The sequence below is a fragment of the Carettochelys insculpta genome, chromosome 5, assembly GCF_033958435.1.
Source record: "Carettochelys insculpta isolate YL-2023 chromosome 5, ASM3395843v1, whole genome shotgun sequence".
Taxonomy (NCBI): Eukaryota; Metazoa; Chordata; order Testudines; family Carettochelyidae; genus Carettochelys; species Carettochelys insculpta.
The window spans coordinates 1,118,394-1,141,890 of record NC_134141.1 but is presented as its reverse complement, the minus strand read 5'-3'; the positions used below and the strand labels follow the sequence as shown (position 1 = coordinate 1,141,890).

At 47.7% G+C, this 23,497-nt stretch overlaps 1 protein-coding gene across 6 annotated transcripts in view; it reads right to left on the bottom strand.

Annotated features, from left to right (window-relative positions):
- LOC142013308 (stimulated by retinoic acid gene 6 protein-like) overlaps positions 1-22,265 on the bottom strand; it is a 57,215-nt gene extending 34,950 nt beyond the window's left edge. For 2 of the 6 annotated variants that reach the window (XM_074994499.1, XM_074994503.1), the window contains exons 1-2: positions 5,409-5,641; positions 2,704-2,779 (exon numbers count right to left, since the gene is read on the bottom strand). In XM_074994499.1, the coding sequence (XP_074850600.1) occupies positions 2,704-2,779; positions 5,409-5,428 (96 nt within the window). In that variant the 5' untranslated portion in view covers positions 5,429-5,641. Of the gene's footprint in view, positions 1-2,703; positions 2,780-5,408; positions 5,642-8,657; positions 8,706-12,496; positions 12,557-22,029; positions 22,139-22,215 lie in introns of those variants that run through there. The other 4 variants (XM_074994500.1, XM_074994502.1, XM_074994501.1 and 1 more) reach the window with 4 other exon arrangements.
- Positions 22,266-23,497: the final 1,232 nt, after the last annotated feature.

Sequence of the window (23,497 nt, the reverse complement as noted above, 5' to 3'; positions counted from 1 at the left end):
TTCTTCATAAGTCATATGCTCCAGCCCCCTAATTATTTTAGTCACCCTCCGCTGGACCCTCTCCAGTGTATCCAAATCCTTCCTATAATTGGGGGCCCAGAACTGGACACAATACTTCAGACGCAGCCTCACCAAAGCTGAATAAAGAGGAATAATCACTTCTCTGGATCTACTGGCAACGCTCCTCTTGATGCAACCTAATATGCCATTAGCTTTCTTGGCTAGAATGGCACACTTTTGACTCACGTCCAGCCTCTCGTCCACTACAACTCCCAGATCCTTTTCTGCAAAACTACTACCAAGCCAGTCAGACCCCAGCCTGCAACAGTGCTTGGGATTTTTCCAGCCCAAGTGCAGGACTCTGCACTTGCCCTTACTGAATCTCATCAGATTTCTTGCAGCCCAGTCTTCCAATTTGTCTAAGTCAGTCTGGACCCTGTCCCTACCCTCCAGTGTATCTACCTCTCCCCCTAGCTTAGTGTCATCCGCAAACTTGCTGAGGGTGCAATCCAACCCCTCATCCAGGTTATTGATTAATATGTTGAACAGAACAGGACCCAGAACCGAACCTTGGGGCACTCCACTAGAAACCAACCGCCACCCCAACATCGAGCTGTTGATCACTACACTCTGGGCCTGACCTTCTAGCCAGCTTTCTATCCATCTTACCGTCCATTTATCCAATCCACATTCCTCTTACTTGCCAACAAAAATATTGTGGGAGGCTGCATCAAAAGCTTTGCTAAAGTCAAGATAAATCACATCCATTGATTTTCCCCTATCCACAGAGCCACTTATCTCATCGTAGAAACTAATCAGATTGGTCAGGCATGACTTGCCCTTCAGGAATCCATGCTGACTATTCCTGATCACTCTCCCCTCCTCCAAGTGCCTCAAAATGACTTCCTTGAGGAGCCCCTCCATGATTTTTCCAGGGACTGATGTAAGACTGACCGGCCTATAGTTCCCTGGGTCATCCTTCTTCCTTTTTTTAAAGATGGGCACCACATTTGCCTTTTTCCAATCATCCAGGATCTCTCCCGATCTCCACGACTTTTCAAAGATAACGGCCAAGGGCTCGTCAACGACATAAGCCAACTCCCTCAGAACCCTCGGATAAATTCCGTCCAGGCCCATGGATTTATGTACTTTTAGCTTTTTCAGATAGCTCCTAACCTGTTCTTTCCCCACCAAAGGCTGTCCACCTTCATCCCACAGTGCATCACTTATTGCATTAGTCCAGGAGCTGTCTTTGTCTGTGAAGACGGGGGCAAAGAAAGCATTAAGTACTTCAGCTTTCCCTACGTCATCTGTCACTGGGTTACCTCCCTCATCCAACAGGGGCCCCACGCCCTCTCTGATCACCTTCTTCTTGCTAACATGCCTGTAAAAACTTTTCTTGTTATCCTTCACATTCCTTGCGAGTCGCAATTCCAGTTGCACTTTCGCCTTCCTGATAACTGCCCCACATTCTTGAGCTATACGTTTATACCCCTCCCTAGAAACCTGTCCCAGTTTCCACTTTTTGTAAGCTCCCTTTGTGTGCCTAAGTTTTCCAAGGATTTCCCCAGTAAGCCAGTCTGGTCTCCCACCATATTTACTTCTCTTGCTGCGCATCGGGACAGTTTCTTTCTGCGCCTTCAATAGGGCTTCCTTAAAATACTACCAGTTTTCCTGGACTCCTTTTCCTTTCATGGTAGCATCCCAGGGGATTCTGCCCATCAGGTTCCTGAAGGTGTCAAAGTCTGCTTTTCTGAAGTCCAAGGTGTGTAATTTACTGCTCTCTTTCCTTCCTTTGGTCAGGATCCTGAAGTCTACCATCTCATGATCACTGCTTCCCAGGTTGTCCCCCACCTCTACCTTCTCTATTAGTTCCTCTCTGTTTGTAAGCAGCAGGTAGAGCCACGCACAACCTCTGGTCGGGTTCTTCAGCACTTGTACCAAGAAGTGATCCCTTCACTACTTGAACCAGGGGTCCACTTTTGTTGTACATTCCTCTTTGCATTTCTTCCCCCTCCAAGTTCCTTTCTACCCACAGGGTTTTGGTCACCTTCCCCCAGGGAACCTAGTTTAAAATTCTCCTCACTAAGTTTGCAAGCCTACTTGCGAAAAGGCTCCTGCCTCTCTTGGTTAGGTGGATCCCATCTTTTCCCAATAATCCTTGTGCCTGGAACAGTGTCCCATGATCAAAGAATCCAAGAAGCTAAACTCTATTGTAACTACCTACAGGAAGACTTCAGCCTGTGACCGCTGGAGCTCAGTGCAGGCACCTCTACAATTTGAGCCAGCTGGTGCTCAGCTTTGGCTGTAGAGCACCCCCATTCTTTCTGTGTGAAGTGGTCTAGGTACCTCTACATGGAACACTGAACCACACACAGGAGTGTGGGTTACACTAAGAAAGCAAACAGGTTAAGCAAATCCCTGCAGAGTCCACACACACACACCAGTTGTGTGTGCACATGAGGTCTTAGAGAATATTTAAAACCAATACGAGGGAACACTGAAATTTGACACATATGTTGGTAGGGTTAGGGTAGCTGGTTTCCCGTATAAATTGGGTGTAAGCATTTTGCAGTGGGTGTGTCTGGCAGTTTGTGGTAGAACTGAGAGCAGAAAGAAATCAATACATTTGATCAAAATACATCACACACAACTTCTGCTGAGCATGGCAGCTCTAGGCTGCTGGTGACTTGGCTTACTTACCGATGGAATAAGGGAGTAATGCAGAACCAGCTCCATGTCTATTGAACTGTTACAAGAGACATTTGTCTGCCAGCCCCTGGGACATGAGAGCAGATAATACACATGTAAGTTGAGCGTACACACTAAGATCTTCTACGCTGACAGGTCTCAAAGCACTTTACAAGCTACAGATAGAGTAGGCACCACCAGGGAAATGCAGCTATTTGGAGGGGCTGAGAACGGTAGCTAACTGAAGTGAAGCAGGCTGCACTGTGTGAGCAACCAATGGGCTTTGATTCTGACCTCGCTCACTCCAGACGAGAATCAGAAGTCCATGGAGATACAAGAGTGTGAACTGGGGTGAGCTCAGACTCAGACCTCCAGACTATGACACTGTGAAAAAGGACCCTGGGAGAAGCCTCTGCACTTACAAAAGTGTGAGATGTTTGATGTCCCCACAAGACAGGACCTTTGTTACTAAGTTGTCATCTGCCTAACCCCCCAAGCTCACTGTATGGCAAGCATTTCATCTGCCTTGGGAGGAATAAGGGATAAATCCACCCTGCCAGGATCTGTCCCTGGAATTTAGACTATAGGGGTCCCCTTCCCCATACAATGTGCTCATTTGCATGGCAATACCAGAATGCTCCTCAGGTTCACAGCTCTCTCGCAGGTTAGCTGGTAGCTGAGCTATGGAAACAAAAGGAACTGCTAAACTGAACTCATGGACCTCAGGGCTAGGGACAGAGAACTAGGACAGCTTTTCCTCCAAAACTGTGGTGAGTTTGAATTCATGAGAGGGGGTTTCTCATTTCGCATTGGATCAGTGGGATGCAAAACTAGAACTGTCTTCAGAAAATACTCAGCTTTTACTCTACACAGGAGTCCTTTGTACAATATTGGTACATCAGTAAACAGCAGCTAGACACTTCCCCCTTTAGTTAAACATCAGCACAGTGCAATCAAGAAAAAGGCAAAGGTCCTGCTTGGGAAATGATAATCTCATCAATTCTGCTCAGTGGGACCTGGCACTTTGTGTTTGATCATGACTGGCCTTTAGATCAGCACTTCCTTCTGGCTTCCATCTTAGCCTGCATGGCTTTACAGTTACAGGCAAAGAAGCAAGACAGATAGTCTCAACCCTGAAGCACCAGCCTCACAGGGATGTTAGCTGGTGGAACTAGCACATCATCTGCTCCCGTGGGAACCTCCTTTGCCTCTCAGGGAGACGGCGCACTGCAACTTTACTGGGGCAAATTGGCAAATGAAGAGAATGTCCTTTGACTTCTTCCATCCCGCAGTAATATCCCTGTGTGATGGAGTTCAGGGGTCCCCATGCACTGCACCCCATCCGCAGGCAGGAGTGACTCTCACTCAGCAGGTAGAACAGGAAGTTTATTAGGTGACAGAGGCCCAGTTTCTCACAGAAGTGTCAGTGCAACAGTCAGAGACAGTCATTCCAACCCGTCCTGGGGAGAGGAGCCCGAGGGGTGCCCCCTGGGGTGTAGCGTCCCACCCCCGCCAGGCTAGCTGCCTTCCAGCTCCCTCTCGCCTCCAGCTTCTATCTGCTGCGTCCGATTCAAACCCCACTCGGCTCCTCCCTCCTCTTTGTTCAGGGCAGAGGTGTTACCTGACAGCCCAGGTTATAGCCCCAGGGTCATCCTTAGCCGCTGAGAGCTGCTCTGCTTGTCTCACACACATCCAGCCTGAGTCTCACACATGCACTCCCCCAACTCCATCACACCCTGTCAGTGCTTTGTGCTCTGGAATAGGACTGTTAGAGACAGTAATGTATAGTTTGTACTGGATGCTTCCTTAACTTTGTCATTACTTCTAAGGCCAGAAAGAGCTGTTACCCGCATCTATATTCTGAGGTCCAGAACTACACAGACCAGAAAATTATACTCTGGCTCCCTCAAGAAGTCCATGACTTACGTTTCAACTAACTAAGAGCCAATTTTATGAAAATGTGATGGGTGTTCAAGAATTTCAAGCACAGTCGACTCTGGAACAGCAGAAATTACTTTGCTGTATACTCATTCACAGCTTTTAAAGCACTATGGGATAATTTGCTTGCATAACTTTGCCACTTTATTATCAGATGTACTGAATTTGTACAAATTTGATGATTATTACAAAATCAAAGGAAATAAAAATGGACAACAACTAACATGTTTACTGAAAAATTATGCATACTATGGTATCTGTTAGAGCAGGGCTCTCGAACAGACGCTGTCAGAAATATTAACAGGCCCTTCTGGGGTGCATGCAGGAGGGATTTGGCCGAGAGCGCACTCTGCCGCAGAACCCAGACGCTGCAAAGGGCTTGTCACAGGTTACAGGGAGGGAGCCGGTCCCAGTGACATTGTACCTCCATTGCTGACACTCGTTCTCTTCCCTCACGGGCACATCAAGCTAGTGCAGCTAACCAGGGTAAAAGCAGTGTGAATTCAGCATTGGGCCCCCTTCTATGTCTCTGACTGGGCTCCTTGCGGGAGCTGTGCTTTATTTTCTCGCAGTTCTGATTAATGGAGACCGCAGTAGCCAGGGATACAGACAGAAAACAAGACTTGCTTCTGCTGACATCACAGCTCTCAGTTTCACAAAGGGTTGAATGTACCATATGGAGTCTGTTCTTGTGGACTCAGGAGCTGGTAAGCGCACTTTGATCCCCCCCTCCTCCGCGAAAGCCAAGCCCACCCCCCAGCTTTACCACTTACACTTACCACGGCTCTGCAGGGAGCATCTTGGCTGTGCAGCGGGCAGCAGAGCGCCACCAGGCACTACCACCCCGTGCTGCTGGGAGCAGGCCTGAGCAGTAACTCAGCAGCAGCAGTGTCAGATCTCAGACCACAGCTGGCACTTAGGGGCCACTCTTCCCGCCTGCTGTGCTGAAACCCTCTCTGCCTGCACAGGGTGCCAGAGGTAACCGGCTGCACGCCTGCTCCTCCCCACCGTTATCCGCACATCCCACCAGACACGGTCTGGAGAACTGGAAAGGAAAGGAAGTGACACCTCCCTCGCTCTCTGCCCAGGAAGTATGTTTCCCTCTCCCAGCTGCTACAGAAGCAGAGGCTGATTGGTTAGTTTTTTCTCACTAGGAAATGAATCCAGTTGTAAGTACACTAGCTGCACCTGTGGGCAGAGCCAGCCTTATCTCTATGCAGACTACAGAGCTGCATAGGGCACGCCTAGATTTGGGGCACCGCTAAGTCCTAATGCCCACCAACCTGCCACTTCCTATCCCTGTTCTGTGGCTCTGCTTCCTTCCCAGAGGAGCTAGTTAACAGCGAAACACCAGGCCAGAGCCATTAGCAGACCCTGAATCTGTGAAGGGGCCAGTCAAGTGGTAACAAAGCCATTTAACAGGCATGTACCCCTGTCAGTTTCTGAATTTACTGTGTAAGTCTATGGGACCCTAATTTAAAACAGGAGTGGGGGCCCTTGGTAAGGTCAGGAGCCAGTGACCTACAGAAAAATTAACCGGGGACCACACTCAAGTAAATATGGCACAACTACAAGTTATATGCTTGGTTTGACTTAGCTATAAAAGATTCAGTAAACATATATGTTAGACCAGTCCAAGGAAGCTTTTCTTTGGGAAGGAGCTGGCACCTGAATTCCCTTGGACAGAAGAATTTGTCCCAGAAGTCTGGCTACCGGTCACTCAGAACCATCTCAGATTTTGAACAAATATAAGTGTTTGGGATGCTCTGAACCTGCTGCTGCAGACTCTGAGTGTGTGTGTGCTCAAGACCTAGTAGAAAGTAGCTTTAAAGGTAAAAGCACTCTTGTCTGTGCCTGTCATTGATCAGGAGGAGGAGCTACGCTCATCCCTCGCTATACGAGCACAATTGGTTCCCAACTTTCTGCTCATGGGCAAAAACTTGTAAGATGGACACTAAATTACCATTCAAATACATATGGAAATCTCAGGCTAGTTCCAAGTGCTCCTAACTCAGGGAAGGAGTGGCAGCAGGTGGTGCTGCTTTTGAGAGGTAAGTGAACCTTGGGATTTCGGGGGGAGGTTAAAGGCTGGGGGTAGTGGGAGGAAGGATTAAAACCTAGTGCCAGGTTGGGTCTGTGGAGCAGGTGGAGGGGGGTCAGGGTGTGGTGGGTTGGGGCCGTGGGACTGGTGCGGGGGTCAGGCTGCCACAGGTTGGGGCTGTGGTGAGTTGGGTCTGTGGTGGGGTCAGGCTGCTGTGGGTTGCAGCCGCAGGGCCAGCGGGATTTCAGGCTGCTGCAGGTTGGGGCTGTGGAGCTGGCGGGGGGTTAAGGCTGCTGCAGGTTGGGTCTGCGGGGTTGGTAGAGGGGATGGACTATTGCAGGCTGCAGCCGCGGGGATGGGGTTAGGTTCGTATTAGCCGGGGGAGTTCATTTGTCCAGGGAACTAAGGTATGTATGTGTGTCCCTTGTTTAAGCGAGTACTCGTAAGTAAAGTACTTGTTTAACGAGGGATGAGTGTGTATCCCCACTGATTTCTTCTCACACACACTGGAGAGAAACGGTTGTTACCACTACTCTGGCTTCTGAAAGCCCTAGGGAACAGCAGGAGGAGTTAATTGGCTGGGTTGTCTGAGACTACTAGTGACCGACTGAGGCACAGGGTAACTGATGTGGCTGTCAAATAGGAATCTCTGGTACAGGATTTAAAATCAAATGACTGGGGCAAACCACTTAGATGCAGAGAAAAGCCTGAAGTGAGGCTCAAAAGCTAGTCTGGATGGCTCTCTGTCTTGTGGGTAAAAAGTATCTACTTCATCCTCATTAGCCCAATCTCTCATAGCAGGTGGGGCTTCAATGAAGGGTTCTTAGCAAAGATTAACTCTTGAGTGGAGTAAGCTAATAGTGACTCAAAGTTTTGTGCTAATTTCTACCATGCATCTGAGTTTAGAGACTTGTTAAACTAGAATCCCAGTCTTCAACATAGGTTTAGCATTAAAATGTAAATAATGCGTTCTATCCTCTTTCTCCTACCAGACAGAAATGAACTCTTCACTGAAGTGTTCAGGATTGCATTTTAAAGTAAGCATATGGAATACGTGGTCTCAGTCTGCGAGAGGTGTTATCTGTTTGCACATAGATGTGCACAGGCCTGGCTCTCCCAGGAAGGTGGCTGTAAGTCCAGTGGCCTGCCGCTCTTCTTACTGTCTAGCGTAATTCAGGCTTGCGCAAAGTCAGGGGGCAGGACCCCTCTGGGTTCATGACCCCTCAGGGTTCATGACATTTCATAAAGGGAGGCACAGAACCATTGGATGCTGCATCTGAAGCTCATTCATCCCATTAAAAATGTTGAAATATGTTACTATTCTATGTATGTGTATTCCCATTTATATACCAGTTACAGTAAACTCTTTCATATCTGGCAGCCCCAGGACCAGGAGGTTGCTGGATATTCAAATATTCTGGATAACTGGAGAGGCAGGTATATTTAGCAATGTATAACACAAAAGAAAAACAAAATTAGATATTAAGAAACAAAGAAAAATGTATGCAGGGTACTTTATTTACCAACACCAGTAGTATTGTACGCTGCAAACTTGTACTGTATTTATTTGTTTTTACTTTCACTATCATGTACTTATGGAAAACGTAACTAAAATTTATTTATGGTTAAAATACTGGTTATTTGAGAGTTCCAGATGATAGAATGCCAGATATGAAAGAGTTTACTGTAATAAAGTTTTTACATTCTACATACCTATTTTGTTACATGTGCTGAAAGGGCTTTTTCATATGAACACAACCAAAATTTCCATCATTTTGGATTACATTAGAAAGGTCGGGGGATGGCTGCTAATTGCAGGCATGAAAAGTGGGGCCATATTGCTCATCCCTGCTGTAACGTTTGCATTGTACAAAAGTACTGCTGTCTGGCAGCATGCTGAAATGCTGAACACAGCTTTGGCATTCTCTCCCACCTCTCCAACTTTTGTGATGACTTCATCAGCCATTGATTAGAATAAAGCTTTTACCTCTCACGGTGCATAGAGTAGACACGCCATCCAACCGGATAATCCTTTCTGTGAAAAGAACAAGATATGCCACTTCCAGGGAAACCATGTCCAGTAGCGAAATAAACACTGGAAAGTAGCAAGAGCAAAATGTCCCAGTGTGCTCAGTTTAAGACCTGCAAGATATTTTCAGTCGGATGCACTCTAGCTGCCTCCTGCAGAATGGTTGTAGTTGTGTCAGTCCTAGGGTATTAGAAATACAAGGTGGGGGAGGTAATATCTTTGACTGGACCGACTTCTGCTGTCAGCCTTTTGTCTTGCTTCAACAGAAGCCAGTCCAATAAAAGGCATTACGTCACCCACCTCGTCTCTCTCCCTCTCTCTCTCTCTCTCTCTCGCAGAGACATTGAAGATTACTTGTGACAGTATCACCTTAGTCATCTGTCCTTCCAGAGCCTTTTGACTTCATGTTGTTTTCTAATGAGAGAATAACAAAACCCTCTTCCCCAGAGGCTGGGAGTCAGGACTAAGTTGCTTTTGGTGTTTCTCCATAGGTAGGATAACTGTCTGCCGTGACATAGTCATTGTCCTGTCTTTGCACTTGGTAGTGTACCCACAGTCCCAAGGTAGTAATTCCTGCACTAAACTAACATGAGCCCAAATGCCCTCCCTCTCCCAAGAGACAATGGCATTATCTGTTGCAGAGTAGCAAGACAGTGGATTAAGAAAGAAAACTATTGTGCTTTGCACTTATGATGAGCCCTGTGTGCTTGCAATTCCGCAAACCACCGTTTATGGAGTTTGGTGGTTAAATTTGGCTGGGACTGCTGGATAACTAGTCATCCACAGGGTGACATGAAGGGGAACCTTCACATAGTATGAACTGGTCGGTGGGAAGTAACTTCTGAAACCTAGTGCTGCCTAGGTATTTACTAAATAATTAAACATGGAAGTCTTTGCTTCTGGGCACTGATCTACTTTCCTAACTAAGTGGCTCCACCTACTACAAAGCCAAGAGGTTGCCAGTTTGGAAAGGTAGCATGTTGAACTGAGTTCAGCATCCTTCCTTGCCATTGCTTCTCCTGTCTATCCTTCTCCCAAAAGGATGTAGCAAGCAGTGTAGCCAGTCCACTTCTGGATAGTGCTGCTCACAATGCTGATACCCTGTCACTTCTGATATGGCAAAAAAGGGCACTCAGACTACTGTGAAAGCTGCAACCAGTGGTAAGCTGTTAGTTCTATGTAAACTTGAACCATAGATGGTATATGGAAATTGGCCTTCATTTGAGGTTGTCCTCCTTCCCCTGTTGCATACATGTGATGAAGTGAGCCTTAGTAATGAAGTATTTGATAGTCTTCCCTGGCAATATTCATCTCTCTGTGGCACAGGTGTGAAATTCAGCTCCATAATGCTCCCTCACAGAATAAAATAGAAGCATGTCTCCCAAGTGAGGACACAGTGGGCCGAAGCTACGCCAGTAGGCAACTGTTTAAGTCATGGGCAGTGTCTAAATGTGGCTATATTAATGCAGGATATAGCATCACCTGCTATTACTGAAAGATTGCTGTTCAGATTGTGTTCCCTTGCTTCGGGAATCCCTAGTGTATGAGAAGGAGGCAGGAAAGCTCCGTATCTGAGCTCCCAAACCAACTCCTGTGCATGTCACATCTCTCTGCTCTAAGGCATGGAACACCAAAGAGTATTGGCAGGACTAGCCTACCTTTCCCTGAGTCAACTAGTGATGCTCCTGTGGGCACCTCTGCTAGCAAATGTGCTGCCAGCTCAGTGTCTCTCGCTTTTCTTAAAAAAGGACCTTTTCAAAGTTACAAGCTACCTTTACTTGGGTGACCAGGGCATAGGTTCCCAATTAAACCACAGGGGAGTGTTTCTAAGTTCCTTAGATGGCCTCTTGTCACAATATCAAAGCACTTTACTCTTCTGGTTTGAGTACTGGTGTAATACAGCTGGCAGCGAGAGGTTGACTGACTGCATTTCAGTCTGTTTTCCAATTCTAAGGCTTCCTCTCGAATTACCAGATTGTTCTGATTTAAAGGGCTATTTGTGAGGGGTACCAGAGTCTAGCCTGGGCAGGCACATTTCCAACATAGTGTCTGAAAACAGAGGAGAGAGGGACCCAAAGGTCACACAGGCACTTCTAAAGAACAGAAGCTAAAAGCAGCAATTCAGAGTAATTTGTTAATGGAGTCCAGATTCTAGGAAATTGGCCAGCCTCCACATCAGTATGCCTCGCTCTCTGAATAAGCTAGGAGATATTTATTGGCATGGTTTGATCCATCAAGCACAGTTTGTGGACTAAATGAATGTCAGTGACCTTAAATAATTAATTTGCAGTGAGATAATTTTGCTATGTGCAGTACTCAAGGCATTTGGGAAGCACAAGAAAGTACTGCAAATGCCGAGGGGGACACATCTTGTTATCTTAGGTAACACTGGCAAGTTATCACCTCTGTTGCTGTTGAATTTGGCATTTTATACATGTGGTCAGAAGTCACAATTGTGGTCTCTTGACAAGCATCCTGCTCTGCCCAGTGATAACTGTTCAGTCGCATGTGCGTGCTCCGCCTGTATGTTGAGCTATCTCTATGCAGGTAACCAGTACCGCAGACTCAGAGAGCCCACAAAATCAGAGATGGGACGGAGGCATCTGGCCTGGTTATGGTCAAACAAAACATACTCTCCTGCTTCTTGGATCAGACGTCTACAGTTGTGCTACTATATACGTGCCCCGTGACAATGGACTCAGCTCAGTCAATGGCAGATTTCTCCATTGCCCCCTAGGCTGCACAAAAACTGCCCCTTCCAAGACCAATCTTTATACACAGGTACAAACAAGTTACACATCACTCCCAACATATCAGGTTGCCACTTTCTCATACCCCAGATACCACCCATAGCCTCGCACCTGGTGGTTCCATCAAAATATCACTATCTATCATGCTGTTCTTTTAGACCCTGTCCTAAATGTGGCTCAGTATTTCCCTGTTAGCTGTGGGGAGTGCAATAGTACCAAGAGGTTTCTTACTGAGGTGTGTTACCATCCCTCTGAAATGTGCATATACGGCCTATGCCTTGTACCAATTAGTGTTGCTGCACAATCCGTCCTGTTTTTGCCAACTTCTGTGAGCAGAGACCCTGCCTCTTGCTCACAGCTTCACTTTGTTTTATATTAGCAAAGTCTTGACCATTGTTGTCAAAGCCCGTTTATCTCCTTTCTGGTACCCACGTTCTCCATGCCCCACTGCCTTGTGGGTTATCCTGGAAAGGAGCAAGGCTAAGGGAGTAAACCCTGACAGAAAATCCGGAGGGGAGTCCTAAGGCAGTTCTGTGCCAACTTCTGGCATTGACCCGGCAACTCCTGCAGCTGAGCTGGTACCAGACGTAGAGGTTATCCTCTCCTTTGGGCTATATCAGTAAAGCTGAGAGAGGAACACTGGCATCTGGGCAGCCCAGGGTCCCAATAATCACCCAAGCTCATGCCTAGAAAGGTACTCCAGCATCGCTAACAGTGTTGAACCAACACAGGAGGTAACAGATACCAGTTACAAGCTCTTGCTCGACTGGCGTAGAGAACGAGCACCAGGGGTTGCCTCCGATGGTGGGAGAGATCGTCGCATCTCACTGGACAGTAACCCCCCGCCTCAAGCTGCGCAGCCCCCAGCCAATAGGGTACTGTCCTGCCACAGTTCACCTGCCTCACTGGGTGCGTGAGGCTTAAGGTTCCCAAACCTGACAAGTGACCTGAAAGCTGAGCACCAGGCAAACCAATAAGAAAATCAACAAGAAAAGGAAACCAGCAAAGTTTTAAGCTCGCTTGCTGGAATGTGCGGACCATACTGACCGGTCTGACTGAAGATCTTCAGGACATCAGCGACACCCAAAAGACCACTGTCATCAATGACGAACTGAAGAGGCTCCAAGTTGACACTGCTGCTCTGCAAGAGACATGTCTCGCAGATTCGGGATCTCTAAAGGAAAAGGACTACACCTTTTTCTGGCAGGGTAAAGCCCGAGAAGAACCCAGGGAGCATGGTGTTGGCTTCGCCATCAGAAACACCCTTCTACAAATGGTGGAATTAGTCATGGGTGGACCAGAAAGACTCCTTCAGGTCATACTTCAAACTCGCGCCGGTCCTGTCCACCTGATCAGCGCTTACGCCCCAACCCTGTACGCCGCACCGGAAGCAAAAGACAAGTTTTATGACATGCTTAGTGCTGCCATAGCGCAAATACCTGCTCGCAAACAACTGTATGTTCTGGGTGACTTCAATGCGAGAGTTGGAGCTGATCGTGACTCGTGGCCTTCCTGCTTAGGCCACTTTGGTGTGGGAAAAATGAATGAAAATGGTCGGTGTCTTCTCGAACTTTGCACATACCACAATCTGTGCATCACAAACACATTTTTCCAAACCAAGCCACAGCACAGAGTGTCATGGAGACACCCACGCTCAAAACACTGGCATCAACTAGACGTGGTCATCACTAGACGTGATAACCTCAGAAATGTCCTTCTGACACACAGCTATCATAGTGCTGACTGCGATACAGATCACTCGTTAGTTTGCTCCAAACTCAAGGTGATTCCCAAGAAGCTGCACCACTCTAAACCAACTGGAAGGCCCCGCATCGATGCCAGAAAGACGACTAACTCAGAGAGAGCTGAAAAGTTCAGAGCGACCCTCAAGGAGAATCTGCGCAGCAGCCCTGGGGGTGCCGATGTGACATCCAGATGGCAGCATCTGAGGGATACAATGTACAACATGGCGTCGTCGGTGTTTGTAAGAAGAGCTAGAAATACAAATGACTGGTTTGAAGCTAACTCCGATGAGATGATTCCAGCCATCAAAAAAAAGTGCGCTGCACTCCTGGTGTACAAACGCTCACCAAGCCAGAATACCCTGCAAGTGCTCAGAGCAGCCAGAAAAAAAGTACAGCAGACAGCCAGGCGTTGTGCCAACTACTGGCTCGAGCTATACAGCAGCATCCAGACCAGTGCTGACTTTGGTAATCTCAGGGGAATGTACGAGGGCATCAAGAAGGCATTAGGACCCACCCAGAACAAGATGGCACCTCTGAAATCCAAATCTGGTGAAGTCATCACTGACAAAGCCAAACAGATGGAGCGCTGGGTCGAGTAGTAATCCGAGCTGTACTCACGCGAGAACATTGTGGTCGACTCAGCCCTCGATGCCGTCAAACTCCTACCAGTAATGGACGAACTGGACCAGGAACCAACTGTGGATGAACTGAAGAAAGCCATCGACAGCATTGCAGTAGGAAAGGCCCCGGGCCAGGATGGTATACCACCAGAGGTAATCAAGTGTGCCACAGACACCCTCCTGGAACCCCTACATGAGCTACTGTGCCTGTGCTGGAGAGAGGGAGAGGTTCCACAGGACATGCATAAGAACAAAGGAGACAGAAGCGACTGCAACAATTACCATGGAATCTCCCTCCTAAGCATCACTGGTAAACTGTTCGCTCGCGTCATCCTCGGCAGACTCCAGAAGATTGCTGAGAGGGCGTATCCTGAATCACAGTGCGGATTCCGTCGACATGGTCTTCTCTCTGAGGCAGCTGCAGGAGAAATGCAGGGAGCAGAGGAAGCCACTCTATATTGCTTTCATCGACCTAACCACAGCCTTCGACTTGGTCAGCAGGGATGGACTGTTCAAACTGCTCCACAAGATACGATGTCCACCATGGTTACTCAAGATGATCCACTCTTTCCACGAAGACATGAGAGGAACCGTCCAATAAGATGGCACATTATCGGATGTTTTCAGCATCAGGAGCTGCGTCAAACAAGGATGCGTCCTTGCTCGGACATTGTTCGGGATCTTCTTCGCACTCCTCCTTAAACACGCCTTTGGATCTTCAACAGAGGGCATCTTTTTGCACACAAGATCTGATGGGAAACTGTTTAAACTTGCAAGGCTGAAGGCTAAATCTAAGGTGCGGGAAGTCCTCATCAGAGACATGCTGTTTGCAGATGACGCTGCTGTCATGTCACACACAGAAGACCAGCTTCAGAAGCTGCTGGATCGGTTCTCCAAAGCATGCAAGGACTTCGGGCTTTCCATCCACCTAAAGAAGACAAATGTACTTGCTCAGGATGTTGCTGTTTCTCCATCAATCAGCACTGACAACTATACATTAGAGGTCGTCCATGAGTTCATTTACCTCGGGTCCACCATCACTGACACCCTGTCCTTGGAGACTGAGCTAAATAGGAGGATTGGTAAAGCAGCCACAACTCTGTCCAGACTCAGCGAGAGAGTGTGGAACAACAACAAGCTGTACACTCACACCAAAATGCAAGTCTACAGAGCCTGCATCCTCAGCACCCTCCTTTACGGCAGCGAGACTTGGACCCTGTATGCCCGCCAGGAAAAGAGGCTGAACGTCTTCCACTAGCACTGCCTCAGGCGCATCCTTGGAATATCATGGAAGGACAGAGTGTCCAAGACTGCCGTCCTTGAGCAAGCTGGAATCCCAGCTATGCACACCCTCCTCAGGCAGCGGCAGCTCCACTGGCTTGGCCACGTCCACAGGATGAATGATGGAAGGATTCCAAAAGACATCCTGTATGGTGAGCTAGCCTCTGGCAAAAGACCTCCCGGATGCCCCCAGCTGCGCTACAAAGATGTTTGCAAGAGAGACCTCAGGGAAGTAGACATCAAGCCAGACAGCTGGGAGGAGCTGGCAGATGATCAGAGCAGATGGAGGCAGGAACTATACAAGGGCCTTCAGAAGGGTGAGTTGAGGATCACACAGCTAGCAAAGGAGAAGCGAGCCCACAGAAAGCACAGCAAGGACCTGCCAGACACCCATTACATATGCAACAGATGCAGCAAGGACTGTCACTCTCATGTGGGTCTTCACAGTCACAGCCAGCACTGGAAATGAGGATGCCAAACGGAACTACGAAGGGCGCGTTCCATAGTCTATGTAGACTGAAGGATGCTACTGCTACTACCAGTACCGTGAAGAAGAAAGTCTTGGTTGACTTAGAATCATAGGGTTTTCCAACCTAGACTTCTCCCACTTCAGCTTGAGACCACTGATCCTCGTTCTGTCATCTGTCACCACAGAGAACAGCCTCTCTCCATCCTCTTTGCAATCCCCCCATAGGTAGCTGAAGGCTGCTACCAACACGCAGACGAACTATTTAGTACAAATGTTATTCTCTCTAAGAAATCTATGTGAACTGAATTTTTTGCTAAAACATGATTAAGTACCTGGCAAAAAAATATTTTAAAAAATAACATCTGATAGTTTGTACTATTTCTGATTTTCTTGAGCCATTGTTGGGGAAAGTATGAAGATATCACCGCTGCAGTTCACAGTCTCTAGAAGCTGGAGAAGAGATCACCAACAACACTCTTAAGTGATGCATGATGTGCCAGTGCTTTTCATTCTCTTTGGACTGTTTGATGCCAAAAAATTTATTCAAGGTGGGGAGGTCAGTGTTGCAGAAAATAAGCAGTATCTAAGTGATGATCAGAAAAGTTTTGAGCATGAGCTTTCATGAGCAAAGACACACTTCATCAGATGGTCAGAGCATCTGATGAAGTGAGTCTTTTTTCATGAAAGCTCATGCTCAAAACTTTTCTGTTAGTCTGTAAGGTGCCACAGGACCCTTCATTGCTGTTACAGATCCGGACTAACATGGCTACCCCTCTGATAAGTGATGATCAGGGTGCAGCAGTCCACACTTATAGAATCATAGGGCTGGAAGGGACCTCAGGAGGTCATCTAGTCCAGCCCCCTGCTTCAAGCAGGATCAACCCCACTAAGTCATCCCAGCCAGGACCTTGTCAAGCCAGGACTTAAAAACCTTGAGGGATGGAGAATCCACCACCTTCCTAGGCAATGCATTCCAGTGCTTCACCACCCTCCTGGTGAAGTAGTTTTTCCTAATATCTAACCTACACCTCTCTCTCTCCAACTTCAGACTTTTACTCCTTGTTCTGCCATCTGACACCACTGAGAACAGTTTCTCACCCTCCTCTTTAGAGCTCCCCTTTCAGGAAGCTGAAGACTGCTATTAAATCATCCCTAAGTTTTCTCTTCTGTAAACTAAACAAGTGCAAATCCCTCAACCTGTCCTCATAGGTCTTGCGGTCCAGTCCCTTAATCATTTTTATTGCCCTCCACTGAACTTGCTCCAGCACATCCACATCCTTTTTATACTGGGGTGCCCAAAACTGGACACCAGCTTGTGGCCTCACCAGTGCCGAATAGAGGGGAACAACCACCCGTCTAGATCTGCTCAAAATGCTCCTCCTAATGCACCCTAGTATGCCATTAGCTTTCTTGGCTACAAGGGTGCACTGTTTGCTCATATCCAGCCTTTCATCCACCATAACCCCTAGGTCCCTTTCTGTCATACTGCTGCTGAGCCATTTGGTCCCCAGCCTATAACAATGCTTGGGATTCTTCCACCCCAGGTGCAGGACTCTACACTTCTCCTTTTTGAACCGCATTAGATTTCTTTGGGCCTGTCCTCCAATGTATCCAGGTCACTCTGGATTCTCTCTCTACGTTCCTATGCATCTACATCTCCCCCTAGTTTTGTGGCATCTGCAAACTTGCTGAGGGTGCAATCCAGTCCCTCATCCAGGTCATTAATAAAGATGTTGAACAACACTGGCCCCAGAACTGAGCCTTGCGGCACTCCATTTGAAACAGACCACCATTCAGATATTGAGTCTTTGGCCACTACCCGTTGGGCCTGACTGTCAAGCCAGCTTTCCATCCATCTTATAGTGCAAGGATCCAAGCCATATTTCCTCAACTTATGGACAAAAATGTTATGTGAAACTGTACCAAAAGCTTTGCTGAAGTCTAGGTATATCACATCCACTGACTTCCCATGTCCACAGAGCCTGTTACCTCGTCATAGAAGCTAATCAGATTGGACAGGCAGGACTTGACCCTGGTGAATCCATGTTGGCTACTTTTGATCACTTTCCCCTCTTCCAAGTGCTCCAAAATTGATTCCTTGAGGATCCCCTCCATTATTTTCCCAGGGACTGAGGTAAGGCTGACCGGTCTATAATTCCCTGGATTGTCATTCTTTCCTTTTTTAAAGATGGGCACTACACTTGCCTTTTTCCAGTCATCCAGGATCTCTCCCAATCTCCAAGAGTCTTCAAAGATAATGGCCAAAGGGTCAGCAATGACCTCTGCCAATTCCCTCAGTACCCTTGTGTGCGTTAAATCCAGACTCATGGATTTGTGTACATCTAGTTTTTCTAGATAGCTCAGAACTAGTTTCTTCCCCACAGATGGCTGCCCTCCACCTTCCCATACTGCATTGCCTAGGACCGTCATGTGGGAGCTGACTTTGTCCGTGAAGACTGAGGCAATAAAAGCACTGAGTACTTCAGCTTTTCTTACATCAGTCACTAGGTTACCTCTCTCATCCAGTAACAGCCCCACCCCTTCTCCGATAACCTGTTTATTGTTAACATGCCTATAGAAACTCTTCTTGTTACTCTTCACATCCCTTGCCAGCTGCAGTTCCAACTGTGCTTTCACTTTCCCGATTACTCCCCAGGACTCTCCAACCATATGTTTATACTCCTCCTTAGTCAACTGTCCACGTTTCCATTTCTTGTATGCATCCTTTTTGAATTTAAGATGACTAAGGATTTCCCCGTTAAGCCAAGCTGGTTGCCTACCATGTTTGCATTTCTTACTACACAGGGGGATTGTTTGTTCCTGTGCCTTCAGTAAGGCTTCTTTAAAATACTGCTAGTTCTCTTCAACTCTTCTCCCCTTCATCTTTGTTTCCCAAGGGATCCTGCTCATCAGTTCTCTCAGGGAGTCGAAGTCTGCTCTTCTGAAATCAAGGGTCTGTATGTTACTGCTCACCTTTCTTCCTTTTGTCTGGATCCTGAAATCTACCATCTCATGGTCGCTGCAGCCCAGGTTTCCACCCACTTCTATCTCTCCTACTAGTTCTTCCCTGCTTGTGAGCAGCAGGTCAAGTTGCGCATGGCCCCTGGTCAGTTTCTTCAGCACTTGTACCAAGAAGTTATTCCCAACATTCTCCAATAACTTCCTGGATTGTCTGTGTGCTGCTGTATTGGTCTCCCAACAAATGTCTGGATCATTAAAGTCTACCAGGAGAACTAGGGCCTGTGATTTGGAAGCTTCTCTTAGTTGTCTGAAGAAATCCTCATATATCTCGTCTCCCTGACCTGGCGGTCTATAGCAGACACCAACTACAACATCACCTCTGTTACTTCCGCCTCTAAGCTTAACCCAAAGACACAACTGGATTTTCTCCCTCCTCATGCTGGAGCTCTGAGCAATCACACTGCTCCCTCCCATAGAGCGCAACTCCTCCTCCTTTTCTCCCCCGTCTGTCCTTCCTAAGCAGTTTATAACCTTCCATGACCGTGCTCCAGTTATGCGAATCGTCCCACCAAGTCTCTTCCCAATAAAGACAAACTGAAGTTGGACCAATGACAAGGCCCAGACAGAGAAATGGTTGCAGACACGAAGACAGAAATACAGCCCAGGCCAGAATGCAGTGGCATTAGTGCTGTACTTTCTTTAGAAATTACATTTAGTTAAGTAAAAACTGGCCATAAAACCTGTCACAAACATCACCAAGTTATCATTCCCAATCTGTCATTTTTATAATGTATTGCTATGGGAAAAAGAGTAAAACTGCTAACAAATGTACAGTGAACTAGGGAGGAGGATTGTAATTAGATGCAACCAAAATAAAATAGTGAACAGATGGCGATTGTACATGTACAATAGAATGAAGGTTTTAAAAGAGTTTGCCATTAACTGGTTTTGCCACTAGAGGACAGTGCTATGTATTCAGTTTGTTACAACAAATCATCATGCACTGATACTCTGGCAAGTGACAGAGAGGTAACTGCATTAGTCTGTGCGCCAACAAAACAAAACAGCAGAAAGGTAGCGCTTTAAAGACTAACACAATGATTTATTCAGTGATGAGCTTTCATGGGGCAGATCCACTGAGGAAGTGGGTCTGTCCCACAAAAGCTCATCACTGAATAAATCATTTTGTTCAAGTGCTATATCTCTGCTGTTTTGTTTCGATACTCTGGGGCTGTGTCTACACTAGGTTCCAAATCTGAAGGGAGTATGGTAGGTAGGATGTCGGGAGATTACTAATGAAGTGCTGTGGTGCATATGCAGCACTTCATTAAGCTAATTTTCCCCCGCGGCAACTTTGAAGCGGCAAACTTCGAAGTGCTGGCTTGTGTATAGTCACAGCTAACCCACCAGTACTTCGAAGTGCCTGGAAGAAGTAAAGGGACTTTGAAGTAGCCCGGGCACTTCGAGGTACCCGCGGGTGAGCTGCAGCTACACGCAAGCTGGCACTTTGAAGTTTGCCACTTCGAAGTTGCTGCGGGGAAGAATTAGCTTAATGAAGTGCTGCACATGCACCACAGCACTTCATTAGTAATCTCCCGACACTCTACTTACCATGCTCCTTTTGAAGTTGGGAGCTAGTGTAGACAGCCTGGAAGTAGAACTTCTGTGAGAGTCTGAGGTGAGAAGACGTGCTTCAATTAGCTAAATCCAGGACACAGAAAATACAGATGAATTTCTTTCTTTTAAAAAAAACAAAACAAAACAATATCAAAACAAAAAGCAGTCAAGTAGCACTTGACTGCTTTTTGTTTTGATAGTGTATAGACTAGCACAGCTTCCTCTCTATTACAAAACAAAACAATGTTTTATTCTGCTCATACAGTAATTACTTCTCAAATTTGACACACCAAAGATTAGAGAATTAGATTATATAATTTATGAACAGGATTCCAAAATCATCTTTTGTGATAGGCATGTTAGAAATATTCACAATTTAAATGGCTAGAAAATAAATGCAAAAGGCATACAATTATAAGTGTAGATCCTAAATTCACACCAGTGCGTTAGCTTTGATTAAGCTTTCTAGGCTTCCAACCCTAGACCCCTGCCCATATCAACCAGACATGTTTAAGAAGTGGAACTTACTGTTTCATTTTTACCATATTGATAAAACTTATTTTCACAATAAAAATGAACAATTGTTGTAAATCTTTGTGTACAATGCCTCCCCCAAAAATCTGCACAATCTAGTCTCACTATCTGTTCTGCATTCTGCAACAAGGTCTTGCGGGAGGACAGATTCAGGTGCCACACAGCTGATTAGTGGAGTACTCACAGCCACCCACAGCCGGCAGCAAGGAAGAAAGAGAGAGGGACACACTTGAAGAACAGGGGACTGGCTCCTAGAGTAGATGTAAGGGCATTGAGGATAACTAATTGAACATGACCTCTTTATTTATGTACTGTAGTGGCTGAGCAGACATTTGAAAGTAGCCATTCTTCTACAAAAGGATTTTACCACAAGATTACAGAGGGAGACAGCTGAGTTGGAATTCATTTGCAAATTTGACACATTTAACCTCAGGCTTACACATTACCAGGGCAACTTCCCCATCGTTGATATTCACAGGAATAGCATCCATCCCACTTAATTTATTTCTTCTACTGGTCCTATTAGTGACAGGTGACCCCTTCCCCCTTTTTTGCCCTCCATTCTTCCCCACCCCCCAGCTACTTAAACCCTGGATTCTAATTCTCTACTCCATATCTGAAAATACTACTACTACTACTAGGTCTTACCCACAAAAGCTCATTACCTAATACATAAATTTGCTAGTCTTAAAGGTGCTATGGCATTGCTTGTTTTTTGTGAAACTACAGACTAACACTTCCACCCCGAGACAACTGAGCAGCTATATATATATATATATATATGAGTGCAACATCCAATACCGTGTCTGTTCGCCGCATGTGGCAAACTGGACAGCATGGTGTGGCAAAGCAGCTTGTTAGAGCCGCACACGTGAAGTGCCCCTCCAGCCACTCTATACACGTGCCCCACCACATGGTGGAGAAAGCCCGTGGCAGCAGCAGTGGAGGCTGCTCCTCCTGAGGCTTGCTCGGGGCTGCAGGGTGGCTCTGGGCAGCTCACACAGGGTAGTGGCTTCTGTGAGTCATTCGCAGTTTGCAGAGGGGTGAAGGGTGCCGACTTGGTGGGCATGTGCCTGGCTGGGGGGTGGGAGGACTGTGGCAATTGTTACTCTTTGTTTTGGACACCACTGATGTAGGAGACTGCTGAACAGGATTAGGTATAAAGCATTGGTAAGAGCAGAGCTATGTTCAGTTCCTGCCTCTACACTTCAAAAGATGCTGAAAAGTCTTAAGGGCTGATACAAGCTTTACTTCAGGCTTTGCACTTTGGTTAGCAGGGACGGTGCCTTTAAGCACAGGGTGGAACACACACAAGGTTTGTTTGAAGACAGAGGAAAGGTCAGGTGATTTTACCTGTGGTTCTAGAGTGGAAAAACCTGCTTCCGTGAACCTGCTCCAAAAAGATCAGCACTGTACTGGATACACTTCAAGGGAGAAAGCAGTCTGTGAGGGTGACTGCCTCCTGTAAAGCAGAGATGAAGCCATACTCATCCCAGATCAGCAAGCATTAGAAACTGCTCCCAACTGATAGATACTTACATTGTTTCTTGATCTTGATAGCTCAGTGGACTCCACTTCCAGCTTCCACACCCCAAACTCACAACTGTGGTTTGCACTGCACTATTCATTCTTTCCTTTTTGGGGGGGGGAGTGGGTGGGTGGGTAGTTTCTCTTCCCATGTGTTTAACAAAATGATTTATTCCGTGATGAGCTTTCGTGGGACAGACCCACTTTGTCAGATCAATCCCATTTCCAATACAGAGTGACATTCAGAAGTACAGAGGACCCAAAAAATTGCAATAAAAACTGACAAATCAAATGCATTTTTTGGGTCCTCTGTACTTATGGATGTCACTCTGTTTTGTTAGTCTTTAAAGTGCTACATTACTGCTGTTTTATTTTGTTGGTATACATACTGACACTGCTACCTCTCTGTTAATGCCCATGTGTTTGTATGCCACCCCCACACAGCCCCCTGCCCCAGCTTTCCCCCACCCCACACAGCCCCCCCACCCCTAGCTTTCCCCGCCCGCACAGCCCCCTGCCACTAGCTAACCCCCCCCTTGAACAGCCCCCCTTCTCCCCTCCCACCCCCACACAGCCCCCCGCCCCAGCTTCCTCTGCCCACACAGACCCCCTTCACTCCTCCCACCCCACACAGCCCCCCACACCAGCTTCCCCCACCTGCACAACCCCCCTTCTCCCCTCCCACCCCCACACAGGCCCCCGCCCCTAGCCTCCCCCGCCTGCACAGCCCCCCTTCTCCCCTCCCACCCCCCACAGCCCTCCGCCCCTAGCTTCCCCGCACCCGCACAGCCCCCCTTCTCCCCTCCCACCCCCACACAGCACCCCGCCACTAGCTTCCCCCACCCGCACAGCCCCCCTTCTCCCCTCCCACCCCCCACAGCCCTCCGCCACTAGCTTCCCCTGCCCGCACAGCCCCCTTCTCCCCTCCCACCCCCACACAGCCCCCCCGCCCCTAGCCTCCCCCACACACAGCCCCCCTTCTCCCCTCCCACCCCACACAGCCCTCCGCCCCTAGCTTCCCCTGCCCGCACAGCCCCCTTCTCCCCTCCCACCCCCACACAGCCCCCCGCCCCTAGCTTCCCCCCCACAGCCCTTCTCCCCTCCCACCCCCACACAGCCCCCCCGCCCCTAGCCTCCCCCCCACACAGCCCCCCTTCTCCCCTCCCACCCCCACACAGCCCCCCACTCCAGCTTCCTCTGCCCACACAGCCCCCCTTCACTCCTCCCACCCCACACAGCCCCCCACCCCTAGCTTCCCCCACCTGCACAACCCCCCTTCTCCCCTCCCACCCCC